Below are 20,123 nucleotides of genomic sequence, written 5' to 3' on the forward strand. Positions count from 1 at the left end.
AATAATCAGGATATAACCTTTCTAATGATCAAACATGCACTAGCAGATTTGATCTTTGAGTAAATCAATGTTGACAATATATTGAACGCAGATTTCCACATGCAGGTACCTATGAGCACGAAAGTGGTGAAGTTCATAGCTGGATGATTGGAGCTCTCTGGATTAGTGGATAAATATAACCTGTAGTGTGGCACCAAGCCACTGGTGCATGTTGAGATAACAGCTCCAAATAAGTGCTTCAGTTACTGGCTGTTAAAGTTGGGCAAAAAGCAGCCATGATTTCTATCCTTTTTTTTCTTTCATGGGATGTGGGTGACACTGGCAAGGCCAGTATTAGTTTCCCATCCTTAATTGCCCTCAAACTGAGTGGTATGTTAGGCATTTCAGAGGGCAGTAAAGAGTCAACCACATTGCTGTGGGTCTGGAGTCATGTAGTCCAGACCAGATAAGGTTCTTTCCCTGAAGGAAATTTGTGAACCAGATGGGTTTCTACAACAATCAATAATAGATTCATTGTCACCGTTACAGAGACTAGTTTTCAATTCCAGATTTATGAATTGAATTTAAATTCCATCAGCCCAATGTGTATGCGCGCATCATAGGATGGGGATCTGAATGAGGTGTAGCGTCTCATTAAACAGTGAGGGTTTGAGTGCCTTGGTGAATAGGAATGGCAAAGAGTGACCGGCTTAGAGGGTTTAAATATTGGTGCTCCTATACCCATATTTAATGACTAATTGTTAGGTTTTTCCCGCATTTAGGTGTGACGACATGAACTTTAGCTTCTATAGTAATCAATCCGGGCTCAATGTAGTCCTGGAGGTGTCATCAGAAGACCTCTCGCCTCCAAATGCCTAGTCAAGCATTCTTTATTCCATCTCCAATAATTTTTAACAAATGTGTTCTAAGCAAATTTGGGGGGAAAAACATGCCATCTGAGTTTTCCCCAGTGTTTCTTGTTGCAGTGTCCTGGAAATTACTCAATTTCAGGCCATTCCTTGAAGATTGGAATGTTATTTACTTCAATGCTTTGTGCATTAAAATGACCTTTTATTTACATCTTTCTCAATGCATTTTTGTAGTTGCAAGTTATCTGAGAGATCGTCATTATCTCATTGAACAATGGTATCTGCATATATACATGCCTGCTGTGTTAGACTGGCTGAGTCTTGACTTTCAATGGTGGTGATGGAAATTCATCGAAAATCTTAATTTTAATGGTTAATAGCATGTTCACATCCAGCGACACACAAGTGGGGGAAAAATTACTTTTTTTAATAAGAGTAATATGGTTTACATATAAGTTCTGGATAGCCAGACAGGAAAAACACAGGTAGGTGGCAATTTTAAGTCGAAATGGAGGAATTAAGTTAAACTGGGCCAAATATTGAAGATTGTACTTTACAAGAAACAGTAAACTTGGATTGGCCCTCCACCTCTGTTCACACAGCTACCAGGTGTCGCTAAGTATCAATAATACACACAAAAGCTGCTGTAAATATTATGTTGAGGTGAACAATAATTACATTTGGATTCCACCGAAAATAATTTGTCACAAGGCATTTGCAGCAATTGCTCGAAGCAGCATATGGATAAGGTGAGAAATTAGATTAAAAGGAGGCCTATATTTGAAATGATTTCCTGTTTCTTCTCTAAATCTGCCAGAGTTTTGTTTTCCCCAAGGCTGCCATGTAAGGATTTTTAAAAAAAAAAGATTTAATACAACACAAAACAGAACAAGCTATGTTCTCCCTGTGACAACAAAAAATTCTTCTAACGCCTGAAAGGTAATTATGGCTCTTAATTCCTCAATAAAAGTAAGCTCAGTGCTTCAGTTTGGATGCCATGGCAACTGAGCATTCTTAGCCTGTCACTGGATCATGTTACACCGGACCTTAATTCATCAAAATGCTTAAAATGTTGCATGGACCACATGATTTTAAACAGCCAATAAGCTACTGCTAAGTAAATGCCCTTGACAAATCTAGGTGATTGTACTAGTCTCAGCAGCAGTCTGCAGTTGGCTTGTGTGTGGCAGATTATGGTGGAATTTCTTTTTGTTGTACGCTGCCGATAACCCCTTGCCCTTCTTATCAATAATGGCAAGGAACGAGCTTTCCATGAAGCAGAAAGTGGAGCTGATTCTTCAAAGTGAAGGCAAGAGCCAGCGGCAGCTCGCTGAGCTGTTCAGCATTGGCAAAACCCAGGTGCAGACCATCCTGAAGAGGAAAGCGGAGATACTTCAAGCCTATGAAGGCAACAGAGACACCGCTCGCAAAAGGCTGTGTGTCCGCATGGAGCACGGTTACCTCAACCTGATAATGTGCCGATGGTTTCAGCATGTCCAGTCTCAGGGTGTATCGGTCAATGGGCCTATCATTCAGAAAGCGGCGCTGCACTTTGCTAAGGAGCTGGGTATCAATGACTTCAAGGCTTCAAACGGGTGGCTCAGAAGTTTTCGCAGTCGCAACAACATCAGCTTTGAAACCTTTTGCGATGAAAGCCCTGGTGTGAACCAAGCCTGGGTGAGTGAAGACTACCTATGAACTGTAGCATTGCCACCCTGGCAGGTGGTATTTTAACTCACAAGAATGTTCTGTTATGCTTCATCATTTTTCAATTTTGAATTAACAGCCTGGTTGCAACCCATATTTTTAAGCATTTCATAATGGGTGGAAATATATATATATTGTAGGTTTTTAACAATGCGTTAAATAATTGATAAGGATTATAAAGGCTTGCCAGCAGCTTGTGCAGGGAACAGACAAGTTAACCTTTCAGGTGTGAACCCTTCATCTGAAACACTAACTCGCCCTCTCCACAGAAGCTGCCTGACCTGCAGAGTATTTCCAGCATTTTCTGTTTTAGATTCCCAGCATCTGCAATCTTCGTATTTTGTTTGTAAAGAGCTGTGCTAAATAATGTTTTGCTTCCTTTACAGAAGTCTCACTGTGGTATCCTGGGGAAACTGTACACTTACACTGCACCATTGCACAGAGCAGTGCAAGGCTGCTAGTTGTATTTGGACCTTTTAAGAAGGTGGTGGCAAGAGACAAAGGGAGAAAGTTGGAGGCAGGAGTAGGCTATTTGTTGTGGTTATTTTAATGGCTGTCTCAAGAATAGAACAGACACTGAGGAATTGGTTGTCTAAATTACCTTCTTTGTTAGGGAATGGTTTATTTCACGTATCCCAAATAGGAAGAAAGTAAAACTTTTGCTGGATATATTCCTTGCATAAAGTGTCCTTAGCACCTCTTGTAAGTGGATTGGAGGTCTGGTACAAATCAGCCTTTTCCTGCCCATTGTCAGCAAGCCCAAAAAATTAAACACCTTTGAAGATAGTAGCATAGTGGGTATGTTACAGGACAAGAATCCAGAGCCCAGACTAATGATCTGGAGACATGGCTTCAAATCAGCTGGGGGAATTAAATTCAATCAAATAATTCGGGAATAAAGTAAGATAGTATTGGCAATAATGGCCTCTTTGTTGTTTAAAAACTCTTCTCATTCATCAATATCCTTTAAGGAAAGAAATCTGCCACCTATTTGTGATTGATTCTTAACTGCCCTCTTAAATGGCTGAGCAAGCTACTCTGTTGTATTCAAGAAGGTGGCTCGCTACCAACTCCTTAAGGGCAATTAGAGATGAGCAATAAATGCGGCCTTGCCACACCCTGTGAATGATTTTTTTTAAAAAAGAGGCTCTTTACCATTCACATTGTAGGCTCCTATCTCTTTTGCAGTCCACGTTGTCTAGGAAATGAGCTTTCCCAGGTTGCTAGCAAGAATTATCTGGTTATTCACTGACTTGCAGTTTGTGGGATCTTGCTCTGCACCAATGGCTGCCTTGTTTACCTACGTAACTACAGTGACTGCACCTCAAAAACAACCCATTGGTAGTGAACTGTTTTGGAATGTCCTATGGATAGGATGAGATGCAGTGTGAATTTTCATTTCACTTTCACTTCCCTTTTTTTAACCCCACCTTCCTCCTTTCTGCCAAGTGCATGTTTGGACTTTGAGTGAGGGTAGCTGCATGTGACGCACCCCTGCAACCTGCTGACACTCATCTTTAGAGTAACATTTAAAAAAGGAATAGGGAGATGATGGCATGGTTGGAACATATCCCAGCACCATCAGGGGAACATAATAGGAAACACTGCGAAGGTGAGGTCTTTGCTCCTCTCTGCAGACTCCACAAGTACAGATATTGCTCTGTGTACTGGCATTCATTATACATTTTGCTCGAAAGGAAACATCACTTCATGTATAGGTTCTCCACCCATTGATTATAATGAGCAGAAATCTATTCCCAATTGCAAACTCCTAGCATTGTGGGCTCAAGTCAAAGACTTTGACATCTCAGTGCAGTACTGAAGGAGAACTGTGCTATTGGAGGTGCCATCGTTCAGGTGTGATGTTAAACAGTTATTGTGCATTGCACAAAATAAAATCACACTCGTTTACTGTGACTTTTTCTGGTGTAAATTAACACCAATAAAACTAGTGGCAACATTGATTTTTTTTTCTTTATTCACTATCAACAGATAGGATCAGTCAGAATTAGAGCAGTCAATTGGTGGTAAAATCATGCACAATATTTTCTGGCACCATGGTGTCAATGTGTTGTGTGTTTAAAACTCACATAAAATAGCTCCTTTTAACGTAGAAAAATATCTCGAGGCACTTTGCAGCAGCATAGTTGAAAAATGGACACAGCATCAAAGAAGGAGACTGAAAGCTTTGTGTGAAGCTTTGAGAGCAACAAAAGGCCGGTTCAAAATGTTCTTGCCCACAAATGCATCCTTTTATCTGTTGTACAGTGTCATGACCACGCAAAAGGTGTTTCCTTAAAGTGGTCCGTCAGCTAAGAATTTATGTTTGTGAATATGTCGCCCACTTTTAATTTGAGTGATTCAATTTTACAACTTATCAGCCATGATTGAATGGCGGAGCAGACTCGATGGGCCGAATGGCCTAATTTCTGCTCCTATGTCTGATGGTTGGATAAGCTTCAGTTTAAACCAGAGAAAGGTTAGTTTATTACAAAAACTACTGCTGAAAGTTACTTGGGTAAAAGCGATAAAGTTATTGACTAAAATAAAAATTAGGAAAAAATACTTCAAGAAGGTGAGATTTCAAATCACTCTGTGATATTGTTGGGAGCCCGTAGCTTGAATTTCTTCTTTCCGAAGTGAAGGGGTTAAAACCTGAGGTTTGGTTTAGTAGCTGTGATGGCTTTTGTAGTTGAAGAGTTGGAGTTTGACTTTGCAGGTGGACTCAACAAGCAGAACAGGTCCTGGGAGAGAGTGAAGGCTCCTGTTTTCACTTTTATGGTACTGCAGGCAGTGGCTCTTGATAGCCAGATATCTGTTTCTGGAAACCTCCTTCAGTCTCTCGCTGCTGAGAAGCAGTTTCTGTTTCAAGGTGTCTCTCTCATGATGTTCAAATTGGTTCTCTCTTTAAGCAGCTTCCAGCCTTTTTCTTACAGTATGAAATCCAAAGGTGACTGCTCCCAAATTGACGAATCATGCTTCCATGTTAAGTATTGGCCATTCAAACATTCTTTCTCCCACCTGGGTTTTTTATAGTTACCCATTAAGGCCCTTATCAATTAATTGCCTTTGCCCTGAAAGAAGGTCAGCAAGTGGAACACTCATTGAATTTCAAAATGTCTTTTGTGATCCTTCTTGAGATAAGCAGCCTGATAAAGTTTTGAAACATCACAGAAAGATGCCAAGTTGTCTGCGTAGAAATCCTTTTTCTGATCGGAGGTTTTTTTTTAAAGTCCTTTTTTTAGAAAAATGTGCTTTGCAAATGGTTATCCTTAAAAATGTATAATATCATTACACGCTCATGATAACACAAAGATATCAAAGCTGGGGGGGGGACATTGCTGGCTTGCTTTGCCACTCCCCTTGTGAATCAACATGATGGGCTTTGGGGTAGAGCTTGGAGATCTGGTTGTTCCGAGACGTAAATATTCTCTAATGAGGTGATGATACCACTATGCCTCCTGCTCCTCCACATAACCATGCCCTAAGAGGGCGTTCATGACCATAGACTAGATTGGTCCATTTTTATGCTTGGCAAAGTATTGCCGTGGTTTGCTCTTGCCTTCTGCAGTATGGCTGACCAAGGAGCTCTCCCGCCCTTTACTGCCTGCCATCATGCATATTGGAAGGATTTTCAGGCTGATAATTGAAGTGTTTGGCCATGTTATGAACACGCCTTCCGCGACCATCAAGTCTTGAAGTGGGGCTTGAACCTGGAGCTTCTGGCCTGGAAGTAGGGAAGCTACCATTCTGCCACAAGACCTCCATGCCACCATCCCAGCACACTCTCTAACCAACTCATCAGGTGCACCAAATCCCTTCATGAGTTTATTGTCATATAAACTTGTAATCGGCCTCTCTGAGAAACAGCGATCGATGCCGCTGTAAGCCAGTGGGAAGACTGGAGACTTGTACTAATGAGCTGAGCGCTTCACAAATTAAAGCATTAAACCGAAAGACAAGAAAACTGACTTGGAAATGGTGAGTTATTGTGGAATTGGAATTAGGTTTGAGTAAACAGGAAGTATAAGGTTGACAAGGCTATTTTGACCCTTTTTGAGATTGCATGTAAAACCTTTTGGCTACATTTGGTAAATGTGTGACATGTTGGTATAATTCACATCACAAAGAATTGATGCCATTGTGAGGAATGTGATTGTGGCTCTTCAGGGCTCTTTCCTTCAATAGTGACACTCTTTCCTTTGGTTCTAGGAATGAAATTATACTAATTAGTTTTGTTTTTGAAGCAGCACTGAATAAAACTATTGGATTTCATGGTACATTATCCTCTGTACAGTAATTGCTTAACAGTTAAAGGTAGCGATAGGCTGCAGCTTTAACAGAAATCAATGCTGCATACCAATTTTAAATTTAAATCGGTTGAGTGCATGAAGCATCTAACAGTTGAGTTTAAGATGTTAAGATTATTGGTAGTTTGGTGGATGTGTTGACATTTAATTTGAGGAAATTAGAATCAAACAGAGCATAAGGAGGCCGTATGGCCCATCACACCACTTCCTGTTCTTTGAAAGAACAATTCAAATAGTCCCACCCTTCTGCACTTTCCCCAATGACCTGCAATTTTTTTCTTTTTCAAATATATATCTAAATTTTTTTTGGAAATTACTATTGAAACTGCTTTACTGCTCTTTACTCTACTCTATATCAAAACTCGTTGTATTAAAGATATTCTTCTCATCTCCCCACTTTTTTTTTTGCCCAAAATTGAGTGATTTTCTGAGGTTTATTTGTGTGATTGACTTTCTTTTTTCCCTTTCGCAGAAGTTTCAGGCTAAGTTGTCAGGACATACCAGTTACTCCCCAATGGCACTGCCCTCGTCTTCTCCTAATGTAAGTCCAACTCTTTGGGTTGTGTCTGGAAATGAGGCAGTGCCTGTCCCGGCCAATGCAGCTGCGGCATCAGACAACCGAGCTACTACCTCAGCACCCAGCGATTCACGGAGCACCAGAAAGGAGTCACATTCATCATCCAAAGCAGCATCCACACCAGCTAGCTCCAACTGCCAAAGGTCTGTAAGTGAGATCCCACAGTGACACTATTTCAGGCACGGGCACCGAGATCCTTCAACGTTCATTTTGAATTATTTTGCCACCTGCCTTACAGCAACAGCTTGCGTTTATATAGTACCTTTCACATAGCAAAACATCCCGAGGCTTATGTGCTTGTGTTCAAGGTGCTGCACAGATGGATTACCAAACAAAATTTGACCCTGAGTCATGTTAGGAGATAGTAAGGCAGGTGACTGAAATCGTAGTCAAAGAGGTATGTTTACAGAGCATCTTAAAGGAAGAAAGAGAGGTGGAGACACAGAGAGGTTTGGTGAGGGAATTCCAGAGCTTAGGGCCTTGGTAGCTGCTGGCGTGGCCAGCAATAGTGGAGCGATGAAATTGGGGATGCGCGAAAAGGCAGACTTAGAGGAGCACAGTTATCTCAGAGAGTTGTAGGGCTGCAGGAGATTACAGAGATAGGGAGGGATTTGAAAATATGGGCAAGAATTTTAAAATCGGGGAGCTTCTAGACTCTGAGCCAGTGTAGGTCAGTGAGCACAGGGGTGATGCGCGAATTGGACATGGTGTGAGTTGGGAGGGCAGCCAAGAGAGCTTTGTCAATTCTAGAGGTAAATGGACGTATCGAATTGCATAATGATTCTGTTAACCTCATTAAACTTCTTGTGCTAAGCAAGTAGATGTCAAATCTACCTGAGTGGCTGAATTACATTTTTAAAAATGCAGTAAATAACTAACTAATCTTCATTATTGGGATTCCTAACTGTTCATTAAGATTTCAAAACAACAAAAAAGGAACTACAGTAAACCACCAATCTGCGGGGAAAAGAGAAAGGGAGAGAAAAAAAAGAAATGAAATAGCTTGTACCTTGGAAATTATCAGCAGAGAGCAGCAGTGACATTGATTTTCTGGCCAGGAAAAATCAGCAATTTAGGGGGAGGTGATGGTGTACTGGTATTGTCGCTGGACTAGTAATCCAGAGACCCAGGGTAATGCTCTGGGGACCCGGGTTCAAATCCCTCCACAGCAGATGGTGGAAATTGAATTCAATAAAAATCTGGAATTAAAAGTCCAATGATGACCATGAAACCATTGTTGATTGTTGTTAAAAACTCATCTGGTTCACTAATGTCCTTTTTAAGGAAGGAAATCTGTCATCCTTACCTGGCCTACATGTGACTCCAGACCCACAGCAATGTGGTTGACTCTGAAATGGCCTAGCAAGTTACTCACTTATGACAAACTGCTACAAAGACACAAAAAAGGAATGAAACCGGACGGACCACCCGGCATCGACCTAGGCACCAGAAATGACAATGGCAACCTCAGCCCTGTCGACCCTGCAAAGTCCTCCTTACTAACGTCTGGGGTCTAGTGCCAAAATTGAGAGAGCTGTCTCTCAGACTAGTCAAGCAACAGCCTGACATAGTCATCCTCACAGAATCGTACCTTACAGATAATGTCCCAGACTCCACCATCACCATCCCTGGGTATGTCCTGTCCCACCAGCAGGACAGGCCCAGCAGAGGTGGTGGCACAGTGGTATACAGTCAGGAGGGAGTTGCCCTGGGAGTCCTCAACATCGACTCTGGACCCCATGGAAGTCTCATGGCATCAAGTCAAACATGGGCAAGGAAACCTCCTTGGAGGAAGCACTGAGGGTGGAAAGGGCACAGAATGTTCTCTGGGTGGGGCACCTCAATGTCCATCAACAAGAGCGGCTCGGTAGCACCACTACTGACTGAGCTGGCCGAGTCCTAAATGACATAGCTGCTAGACTGGGTCTGTGGCTGGTGGTGAGGGAACCAACAAGAGGAAAAAACATACTTGACCTCATCCTCACCAACCTGCCTGCCGCAGATGCATCTGTCCATGATAGAATCGGTAGGAGTGACCACCGCAGTCATTGTGGAGATGAAGTCCCACCTTCACATTGAGAATACCCTAAATTGTGTTGTGTGCACTACCACTGTGCAAAATGGGATAGTTTTCGAACAGATCTAGCAACTCAAGACTAGGCATCCATGAGGCGCTGTGGGCCATCAGCAGCAGCAGAATTGTACTCGAACACAATCTAACCTCATGGCCCAGCATATCTCCCACTGTACCATTACCATCAAGCCAGGGGATCAACCCTGGTTCAATGAAGAGAGCAGGAGGGCATGCCAGGAGCAGCACCAGGCATGCCTAAAATTGAGGTGTCAGCCTGATGAAGCTATAAAACAGGACTACTTGCATGCCAAACAGCATAAGCAGCAAGTGATAGACAGAGCTAAGCGATCCCACAACCAATGGATCAGATCTAAGCTCTGCAGTCCTGCCACATCCAGTCATGAATGGTGGTGGACAATTAAACAACTCATTGGAGGAGGTGGCTCCACAAATATCACCATCCTCAATGATGGATGAGCCCAGCACAGCAGTGCAAAAGATAAGACTGAAGCATTCGCAACTACCTTCAGCCAGAAGTGCCAAGTGAATGATCCATCTCAGCCTCCTCCGGAGGTCCCCAGCATCACAGATGCCAGTCTTCAGCCAATTCGATTCACTCCACGTGATATCAAGAATTGGCTGAAGGCTTTGGTTACTGCAAAGACTATGGGCCCTGACAACATTCCAGCAATAGTACTGAAGAATTGTGCTCCAGAACTTGCCGCGCCCCTAGCCAAGATGTTCCAGTACAGCTACAACACTGGCATCTATCTGGCTATGTAGAAAATTGCCCAGGTATGTCCCGTACACACAAATCCGGAAAAATCCAACCCGGCAAATTACCACTCCATCAGTCTACTCCCCCATCACCAGTAAAGTAATAGAAGGGGTCAACAACAGTGCTGTCAAGCGACACATGCTAAGCAATAACCTGCTCACTGGTGCCCAGTTTGGGTTCAACGAGGGCCACTCAGCTCCTGACCTTGTTACATCCTTGGTCCTAACATGGACAAAGAGCTGAACTCCCGAGGTAAGTTGAGAGTGACTGCCCTTGACATCAAGGCAGCATTTGACCGAGTGTGGCATCAAGGAGCCCTAGCAAAACCGGAGTCAATGGGAATCAGGGGGAAAACTCTCTGCTGGTTGGAGTCATACCTAGCACAAAGGAAGATGGCTGTATTTGTTGGAGGTCAGTCATCTCAGCTCCAGGACATCACTGCAGGAGTCTCTCGGGGTAGTGTCCTCGGCCCAACCATCTCCAGCTGCTTCATCAATGACCTTCCTTCCATCATAATGTCAGAAGTGGGGATGTTTGCTGATGATTGCACAATGTTCAGCACCATTCGCTACTCCTCAGATACTGAAGTAGTCCATGTCCAAATACAGCAAGACCTGGACAATATCCAGGCTTGAGCTGACAAGTGGCAAGTAACATTCGCGCCACACAAGTGTCAGGCAATGACCATCTCCAACAAGAGAGAATCCAACCATCGCCCCTTTATGTTCAATGGCATTACCATCACTGAATCCCCCATTATCAACATCCTGGAGGTTACCATTGACCAGAAACTGAACTGGACTAGCCATCTAAATACTGTGGCTACAAGAGCAGGTCAGAGGTTAGGAATTTTGCGATGAGAAACTCACCTCCTGACTCCCCAAAGCCTGTCCACCATCTACAAAGCACAAGTCAGGAGTGTGATGGAATACTCCCCACTTGCCTGGATGAGTGCAGCTCCTACAACACTGAAGAAGCTGGACACCATCCAGGACAAAGCAGTCCACTTGATTGGCACCACATCCACAAACATTCAGTCCACCACCACCGACGCACAGTAGCAGCAGTGTGTACCATCTACAAGATACACTGCAGGAATTTACCAAGGCTCCTTCGACAGCACCTTCCAAACCCACGACCACTACCATCTAGAAGGACAAGGGCAGCAGATAGATGGGAAAACTACCACATAGAAGTCCCCCTCCAAGTCACTCACCATCCTGACTTGGAAATATATCGCCGTTCCTTCTGTCGCTGGGTCAAAATCCTGGAACTCCCCCCTCTAACAGTACTGTAGGTGTGCCTACACCACATGGACTGCAGCAGTTTGAGAAGGCAGCTCACCACCACCTTCTCAAGGGCAACTAGGGATGGGCAATAAATGCTGGCCCAGCCAGCGAAGCCCACATCCTGTGAACGAATAAAATAAAGCAACAGGTTGCATTAAATTAAAGTGCAGCACACGAATCCATGCAAAAGAATGTTTTGATTGTGATGCTCTCAGAATCAAGTGAGAGAGTGACAGTCACGTGCTGTGAAATAATAGACACTGCTTTGCTAACCTGTCTAAATGTGACTGGTACGTGGGCTGTTTCTATGACTGTTATTTTCCTGCAGCTGCTTGTCCTGGAGTATGTAGCTTAAAATGGAACTGATGCTGATGTATAAATTGATTTTAAATGTTTTGCTCATTGTCTTCTCGTTCTCTCCTGCTCCCCTCGAAAGTGCTAACTGATTTTGGGTATATGCACTATGAGTGTGAATTTGATGGTGCTTTACCCAAGGGCCCATCCTTTGTGTATGAGCTTGGGCAGAATGTTCAATCCTGGTGTCAAGGAGGGGGTGGGGTGCTTAATTCGCAATCAAGCCAAATCATCTTCCTAACATACATGTGTCCACTGCAACAGCATTTAAATTTAGGGTCAGCATTGCTTAGTTCAAACCAGTCCGTACACTTACCTACAGCCATCAGAGGTGCTTCTCTCTGACGTCTATTGTCGTCAGTATACATGACAAGATTTGGAGACAGACGTTTTAAATAAAAATACATACTATTGAGTTTTACTTTATTGTCAACAGTACTGTATTTTAATAAAAGCATGACTATGCTAAATAAACCAGAATTTCAATAGCTTGCAGTTCTATAATGTTCATTGTGTACTTATGATGTCTTATGAGTGCTTTAGATAGTGGTGGGTGGTTAATAGATATCAGAGTCTGGGAAGGGTCAGAGGAAGAATGTTAGGAGAAAGAAAAAAACACCTTCAAAGAGAAAGGCCTTCAACTTACTTTTGAAGGCAGGGAGGGAAGTAGCAATGTTGTACTAGGGGGTGATTGACGAAATGACAACTAGTGGAATGAAGGGAGCAGTGAGTGTGAAATAGGCTGGCGTTGGATGACTGGAGAATACACAGACGTAAGATGAGGTCACTTGACTCCTTTTTAATAGGTGTTTGTTTAAAGGTGCTAATTTCAAAATCAGTTTGAACTTTCAACCCCCTGAGCAGTGTTATTCTGTGATTATACAGGGGTGGTGTGGGTTTATTATTCTTACAGGTTATCTCTTCTTCCAGTTAGAGGGCAGTCGCACCTCCTTGGTAGCTCAGAAACTGTCCTGTATAAATTCATGCCCTGTTTGCCTTTGAAGCTGTGCATTATTACGCTAACACTGCATGTTATTGTTCTGCCTTCCATTGATAACCACCTTCTTGCTTTATCATTTTCTTTTGGAGGGAGGGCTGAATGCAGGGTGATAAAGGAGTATTGGTCCGGAATCCTCCTGTATCCTTTCATGCAACAGGCTAAAGCTTGCCTCCATTATTGGAAAGCTACGTTCTATAACCTAAATGGTGCTCCTCCTCAAAGACTTATTTAAGTGGCTTAACGGGACAGAAATTTATCTTGTTCTGTTTCCTCCCAGAGAACCAAATGATTATCACAAGAATATTTCACAGCAAAAAACACAGGTAAATTTACAGAACATTTTCCTTGTTTTTTTTCAAGTGTAGTAAGAACAGGTCTGAAGACTGGACTTTAAAGGCAGACTGGGGAGCTGTCAAATTATCCTAAATGGGGAATTGTTGTTTTATTCCTTAAATCATAAATTGAAATTTGTTGCTCCCTCTGTGATCACGTAGTAAAGGGTGTTGTGCCATATGAATATTTATTGACTTATTAGTGATTCAGTTTTCTCCTCCATGGTACCAGCATGTTAAAACAACCTGGTGATGATGTTAAATTGACCAATCCTCAGCTCCACTCCTGGTACAAGTACCGCACCCCTTATCCGGCATCCCAAAATCTGGAAGGACCCAAAATCCAGCTACGTTCGAAGCTGGTACCCTGAGCAGCAATTCGAATAAAACCATTTTATTTTTTATTTTTCATACTTCATGTGCTAGGCTCTGGACCCCAAATCTGTAAAATCTCCAAATGCGGCACAGTGTGTTCCTGAGCTTCCCGGATATGGGGTCCGGTACCTGTAGTTATAAATTTCTGACAATGTAGCTTTAATAAAGAGATAAGTAAAATAAAGTCAAGAAGGGAATGGCCCTTGAAAAGTCTTTAGATGAATTGAGATGTTTTTATCTTTCCGCAGCCTACCTCACAAGGAGCTTATCAAATTACAGCTCTTCAAGAGCTTATTAAACAAATTAAAAAGGAAACAGAAACACTTCAAAAGGAACAGGAGACTGTGAGACAGAAGCTAGGTGCACAGGTAAGATGTGTTAACAGGATCCAAGCTGGCTGGTGACGTCTAAGCCAAGACACAGAGCTTTGCCTTACTGAGAGAGTTTATTGACTTTGTTCAGCCTCAACATTCCTCACACCCCAGTGTCCCAGCTGGCCCCTATTTATATGCGTTCAAAGTTCTTAATTAAACAATGCCCTTCATCTGTGTATCTTAACAATATGAACAATATAATTAACATACTATTAATAAGACAGTAAACACAGTATTTTCATGTTGAATTTGTTGACGGCCAACAGACCCAGTGCATCCCGACTGTGGCTCCGAGTGGCACTTTGACTCTTGAATGGGGCCTTGCGTTTGGTTCTCTGGGCAGCTGCAGTCAATTGTGTTGCACTTGTGCAACCTGTAATTCTGAAGCAGGATGCACCATTTTATGTGAGCAGGATCAGCAGAAGCTTCAGGACCAGGGCTGAGATTTGAGCTTCAGGTGCCATGCCAGCAGGTATTGTGGTGAACAGGCTTTACGTTGTGAAAGAGGAACGAAACCCACAAACCAAAGATAATTTTATTTTTCTAAGTATCAGTTTCCAAGTGGATGACGGATTGTGAGGTTTTGGGCTTAATAACCCTAAAATCCCTTTTTTCTATTTGCTTTATGCACCTGTGGAGTGGGGAAATGAAACCTCTCTGAACTTCTTTCTGTAAAAGTAAAGGTGTTGAAATGTCAGCTTGAAGAAAATAGAGGCTTTTGAATAAATTAACAAGGGAAATTGAGACTGTGGGTCAACCTCTGCAGCACGCAAAGAATCATAGAATGATACAGCACAACTATAGGCCATTCAGCCCATCATGCCTGTGCTGGTTCTGTGGTGGAGCTGTCCAATTACTCCCACTCCCTCATGGAATGTTGCCCGTGCAAAAGAGCTTCACCTCGAGGGTGATGTTATGAAAATGTTTGTCAGTGATGGTCAGTATCTCGTTTCTGGATAACTATAAATTTCAAAAGCACATTTCAGATCTGCAGTTGCATTGTCATGCTGCCTCCTAGTGAAGAGAGCTAGATAAGAAATTAAAGGCTGCATCCCCATGATTTCCCAACTAGTTTTTGCTGTGAGCACCACATCTCACCACACTGCCCACTCAGCGAGTCAGCCCTCACAACTCCTTTCCGGGAACCAAAAAGATGTGTATTTAAGTCTCAGGTTGGATGCACCTCTTGTGTGTACTGTGCCTAATGACTGCATTGTGGTGGAAGAACTACTTGATATTGCCACAAAAGCCACCTTTACATTGTAGCTTGGGCCTTGGCAGAATGAGCTCACTGGACCACAGCCTTCCCATTTAGTTTTATAATGTACAGCTGGCCTTCCTGTAAACTGGCTGTATTGAGGGAGCTTAGCAAACCATGTGTGCACAAAGTGACGGACATTTTGACCAGCATTTACGAACAGAATATGGGCATCACGCAATAGTGTTGTAAGGTCACCGTGCAAGTAATAGATTTTTAAAAAAAGATTAGATTTCAATGTCACCACTTTAATCTAACAAAATAGTCTGCTATGGGTTACTTTGCAGAATATCTCCTGTAATATTTGATTTTAACCACTTTTAACCATAATGGAGTGCCTTAGATTATGGCTGTATGGTTTTCATGCTCCTAAATGCAAATTATACAACCTCTAGTGCCAATGTCAGTAGAGACCCATTTTTGGTGCTGTTTTTTCGGGACCTGACGGGCTGAAGACTAGTTAATTGTCAGACATAATTTCTTTTTCTGCCTTTTGACCTTTTAAGATATAAGCAGAGCAAGCAAGTGATGGAAGGGCTTCTAGAACTACAAGACACATGTTCTTACGTTTCCAGTCACTCATTTTGCCATGGCTCAGTGCTGGCACTCTTGCCTCTGAGTCAGAAGGTTGTGAGTTCAAGCCACAATCCAGAGACTTGTGTATACAATGTAGGCTGCTACTGCAGTGTGTAATATTGAGGAAGGACTGCACGATCAGAGATGTGCCACCTTTTGGATGATACATTAAAAGGGGGCCCCATCAGGTGGTCATAAAAGATTCTATGATACTATTCGAAGGAGAGTGCTTGGTGTCCTGCTCAGTATTTATCTCTCAACCAACGACTTTTTAAAAAAAAAACAGGTGATCTGGCTATTTACTTCATTGCTACGTGTGGGATCTTGCTGTGCACAATTTGGCGGAGGTTGTGGAGAAAATGCTGCATAAAATTTCTTTCTTTTCAGTCAATTGGTTAAAAAGTCCTCCTAGTCTGGAAGATCATAAGATCATTCCTAGTCTGTGTGGAGCCCTGGCAGCAAAAGGGAACATAACTGGCCAGAGCATCCTTTGGGTCGGTGAGAGATATATGACCCATAGTTTCCACTCCTAATCTCTCCTCCAGTGATCATTTTTGAAATGAAGAAGTGTGTAGACACCAGGTGAAGACTGGCTAATGTTCACGTTTCCCACAGTCAAATTAATTGCCAGTAGTTGATACCTAGGTTCGTACTTGAAGAAAGGTCGCTTGGGTGAAGCACGAGAAGCCTACCAGTACCTGCGGAACATTTGTCCCTTCCTCATTTATTTTATTTACTCTAGGAGAGAAGGGAACGAACTTAGAAAAGCAGATAACCCAGAAAGTTTAAATTCTTAAACAGTTTTTTTTCTTCGTTCATGGGATGTGGACGTTGCTGACTAGGCCAGTATTTATTGCCCATCCCTAAATGCCCTTGAGAAGATGGTGGTGAGCCACCTTCTAGGATTGCTGCAGTCCATGTGGTATAGGTACTGTTAGGAATATATATTGCTATATTTTTTAACATCTAGTGATATTGGATAACTAACCTGACTGTAACATGTTGTTTGTGCTATTTTTTCTGTCTCAGACATTTCGCATTGCATTTTATGGTCAGCCAAGTCCCACTCAACCTGAGGCGACATTAACTCCACCCATTGCAAAATGGGCAGTCACAGGGAAGAAGACTGAATCAGACTCAGGCAATAGCCCAACTACAGCAGCACCATGTGCTTCAAACTCCACACTCACTGGGCAGAGGAAAGCCAGCCCAAATCCTCTGGAGAGGCCTCCTTCCAGGTCAGACATTATTCAGCCTAGTACGTAATAGATATATCTCTCTGCACCTACATGAATGTTATTCATAATGCATTTAATGTTAAGTCAGTTAAAAAGCAAATTCAGAAATAAAAGACTATTCACACAAAAGGTTGAGAGAATCTGGGTTCCACTGCCTCAGAAGGCCATGGATACAGAATCAATTGCAATGTTTAAAAGGAAAATGGATCCTTGACAAAATGACTTGCATCTGCATGGTGCCTTTATTGTAGTGAAGCCCAAGGTGCTTCATAGGGGCGTTATTAGACAAAATTTGACACAAAGCCACATAAAGAGATAAACAACTTGGATTTTGCATTAAGAATAATGATGAGGCTATTGGCACTCACCATTATTTTGGAGTAAATTGGACAGCAAATTTTGGAGTCTGCGCATGTGTAGTTAAAAACTGGAATCTGGAAGTTGCTGTCTGTTTTGCCCTGCTCCGATATACGCTGTGCCACCCTGGTACCTCACTGATATTAAAATCCATGAAGTTGCTCTGCTTACCCATTAAACATTCCAGAAAAAGTTATAGCTGCTGCATTCAGGTATGATGAATTCTTAGCGGCTTGATAATGCTTAATTACTGCCAAACAACCTCTCTAGCCCTGATAATTGCTTTTAGAAATGTGGAGTCTTATTCTTTTCAAAATTTAATTATTGTTGGAAATTTTTTTTTCAATCAAAAATTAAGATCGTTTACCCCTCAACAGAGCTGGGGCCAAGGTCCTCTTGACGGTTTGCTAGTGCTGTTGGGGAGTCTGGAGTGTAGCATTAGAAAAAGGAAATGAGGCACACAAGGATTATAGAGACAGATTGCAATAAAGTAAGAAACTGTAAGGGGTCAGACTATTGATGGGAGCCAGGATGTGCATCAGAAAGGAGAAATGAGGCGCAGAAGGATTGTCGAGACAGATAGCAATAAAGTAAGAAATTCTAAGGGTTCAGACTAAGGTAATATAACAAGCTCAAAATTAGGTTCACAGTGCATGTGTGGTAAATAAGTGTTGTAAGGTTGGCCTGCTGAAGGAGCAAATAGCCACATGGAATAAAACTGGTCGGTTTTCGAAACCTATACAACAGGTTTAAAAGTCACAACCATTGGTGAAGTTAATTTATATTGAGCCCTTGGATTAAAATGATCTTTATTTTGTGTGTTTCCAGCCACATGAATGCAAATCTTCTCTCAAAGCCCAAAAATCAGAGCTTGAAGGGACTAAAGGTGGACGATGCCGCCCAGGTTCTGTCTAATCGTGCTGTGGCCACAACAGGAATCTCAACTGGACAAGGAGAAATCAAAATGACTATTCGACCAGGGGTAGGACTACCATGTATGGAAGAATGTGACAGAATTGACTCCCAAGAAAAACACAACGAAAGACATGAAGGGGATGTTGACTTGTCAAGGATGAAGTCTGAAGTTGAAGATCATTCCAAAGATTCTGCCTATGATGGTGAAAACTTACTTGGTGGATCTATTCAACAACCATTTGATGCAGAGCCTATGGCGCTACCATTTTGTTTAAAAATAGCGAAAGAAGATGCTGCTGATTTTGTGAATGAACCAGACGTTAGCTCCCAGTTCCAACAGCAACAAGCACAGCCACTCTCGAAACCCGCTGGCAAACACACTGACCTCTGCTCCACACCAGATAACAGTCAACTGGAGATCCTGAAGACCTTGCTAAAACTAACGACTAAAGAAAGGGACAATTATAAAACACAAAATGACACTTTATTGAGAAGAATACAAGGTTTAGAGAAGCAGCTTATTGAACTTACTCAGAAGAATATTAAGAAGGATCTTTGTCACAAGTGGACACAGTCTGACTTTGAATTAATTAGCAACAACACAGCCACTTCAAGTGAAATTTGTTAGCAAACAAATTGTAAATGTTTGAGGTGTTTTTGTGTTGCCTGCTGAGTTTTCATAAGTGCAAATATTTATTTGTCAAAAAACAGAATTGGTAATCTAATTTATTTACTTTTTAAAGAAAAAGGACCAATTTCCTGTTTGAATGAGATGAGGACAGAGGAGGCAAATTTCTCCTGTTCATTATTTCTGACCATCACAACAGAGAGAAGCTTATTTACAATTGCGATTATATAGATGAAATAATGAAGAGCAGAAACCTTCCGCTGTAAAGGGAACACTGCTTTGATGAGTTGTGTGAAGTGTGGCTGGTTAGCATAACAAAGGAAAAGTCTTTCACACAACTCTACATGTCATTTGAATTTCAGAACGATTTCCCATTGCCCCAACCACCATTTTATCCAGGAGTGCGGGCAGTTTTCCCCCACATACGGAAGCGATTTGTGCTCATCTGCTGAAATAACTTCTGGTTAAAAATAGCTCTGATTGTAGCTTTTGAAATCAGGACTAAAATGTGGGCAGTGCCCTACTATCCCAGTTTAAAGGGAAAAGGACATTTTTTTGTCTTGCTTGTAATTTTGGATTATTGTCATATTTTAACCTGTAAATAATTGGCTGGTGTTGATCTAAATATGTCTTATTGATATATTGTTAAAAGATAACTTGCCACATTTTGTTATTCTGGATAAGCTGGAAGGTCACTCATTGATACTTTTGAACTCAAGTTTGATCTGGCCAAAATACTTTGGGTGCTGGGAAACTGAAATAAAAACAGAAAATTCTCGAAACACTCAGTTCTGGCAGCATTTGTCAAGAGAGAAGCAGTTGACGTTTCCTGCCCAAAGGAACTTCCTTATCACACTTCTGAAAATGAAGGACAAAATTGTGTGAACCTTTTTTTGTTTAAAGTTAAGCAATGTATTTGGGCTTAGATATCAGAAATATTAATAAGAGCATCATCCAGCATTTTCATGATTTAGAATTGAGGTGGAAATGTCATAAAATACAAGTATAGGCCAGGATGGTGCAAAGATATTGACCTCACATCTCTGGTACTTGGGTGCTGATTCAGTCTCTGAAGAATGCAAGTCTCCTTTGGCTATGAGGATCTAGTGTGAAATGATTTTGGGCTTTCTCAA

General features: G+C 42.0%; 1 protein-coding gene across 1 annotated transcript; it reads left to right on the forward strand.

Moving 5' to 3' along the window:
* The first annotated feature begins 1,992 nt into the window (after positions 1 to 1,992).
* Positions 1,993 to 19,769, forward strand: LOC144692019 (uncharacterized). The gene is made up of 6 exons (XM_078560576.1): positions 1,993 to 2,525; positions 7,338 to 7,585; positions 13,215 to 13,260; positions 13,893 to 14,012; positions 16,882 to 17,090; positions 18,276 to 19,769. The coding sequence occupies exons 1-6, from the start codon at positions 2,100 to 2,102 to the stop codon at positions 18,988 to 18,990; spliced, it is 1,764 nt and encodes a 587-aa protein (XP_078416702.1). The 5' UTR covers positions 1,993 to 2,099; the 3' UTR covers positions 18,991 to 19,769.
* Positions 19,770 to 20,123: the final 354 nt, after the last annotated feature.

The sequence above is a fragment of the Cetorhinus maximus genome, chromosome 16 (assembly GCF_964194155.1).
Source record: "Cetorhinus maximus chromosome 16, sCetMax3.hap1.1, whole genome shotgun sequence".
Taxonomy (NCBI): domain Eukaryota; kingdom Metazoa; phylum Chordata; class Chondrichthyes; order Lamniformes; family Cetorhinidae; genus Cetorhinus; species Cetorhinus maximus.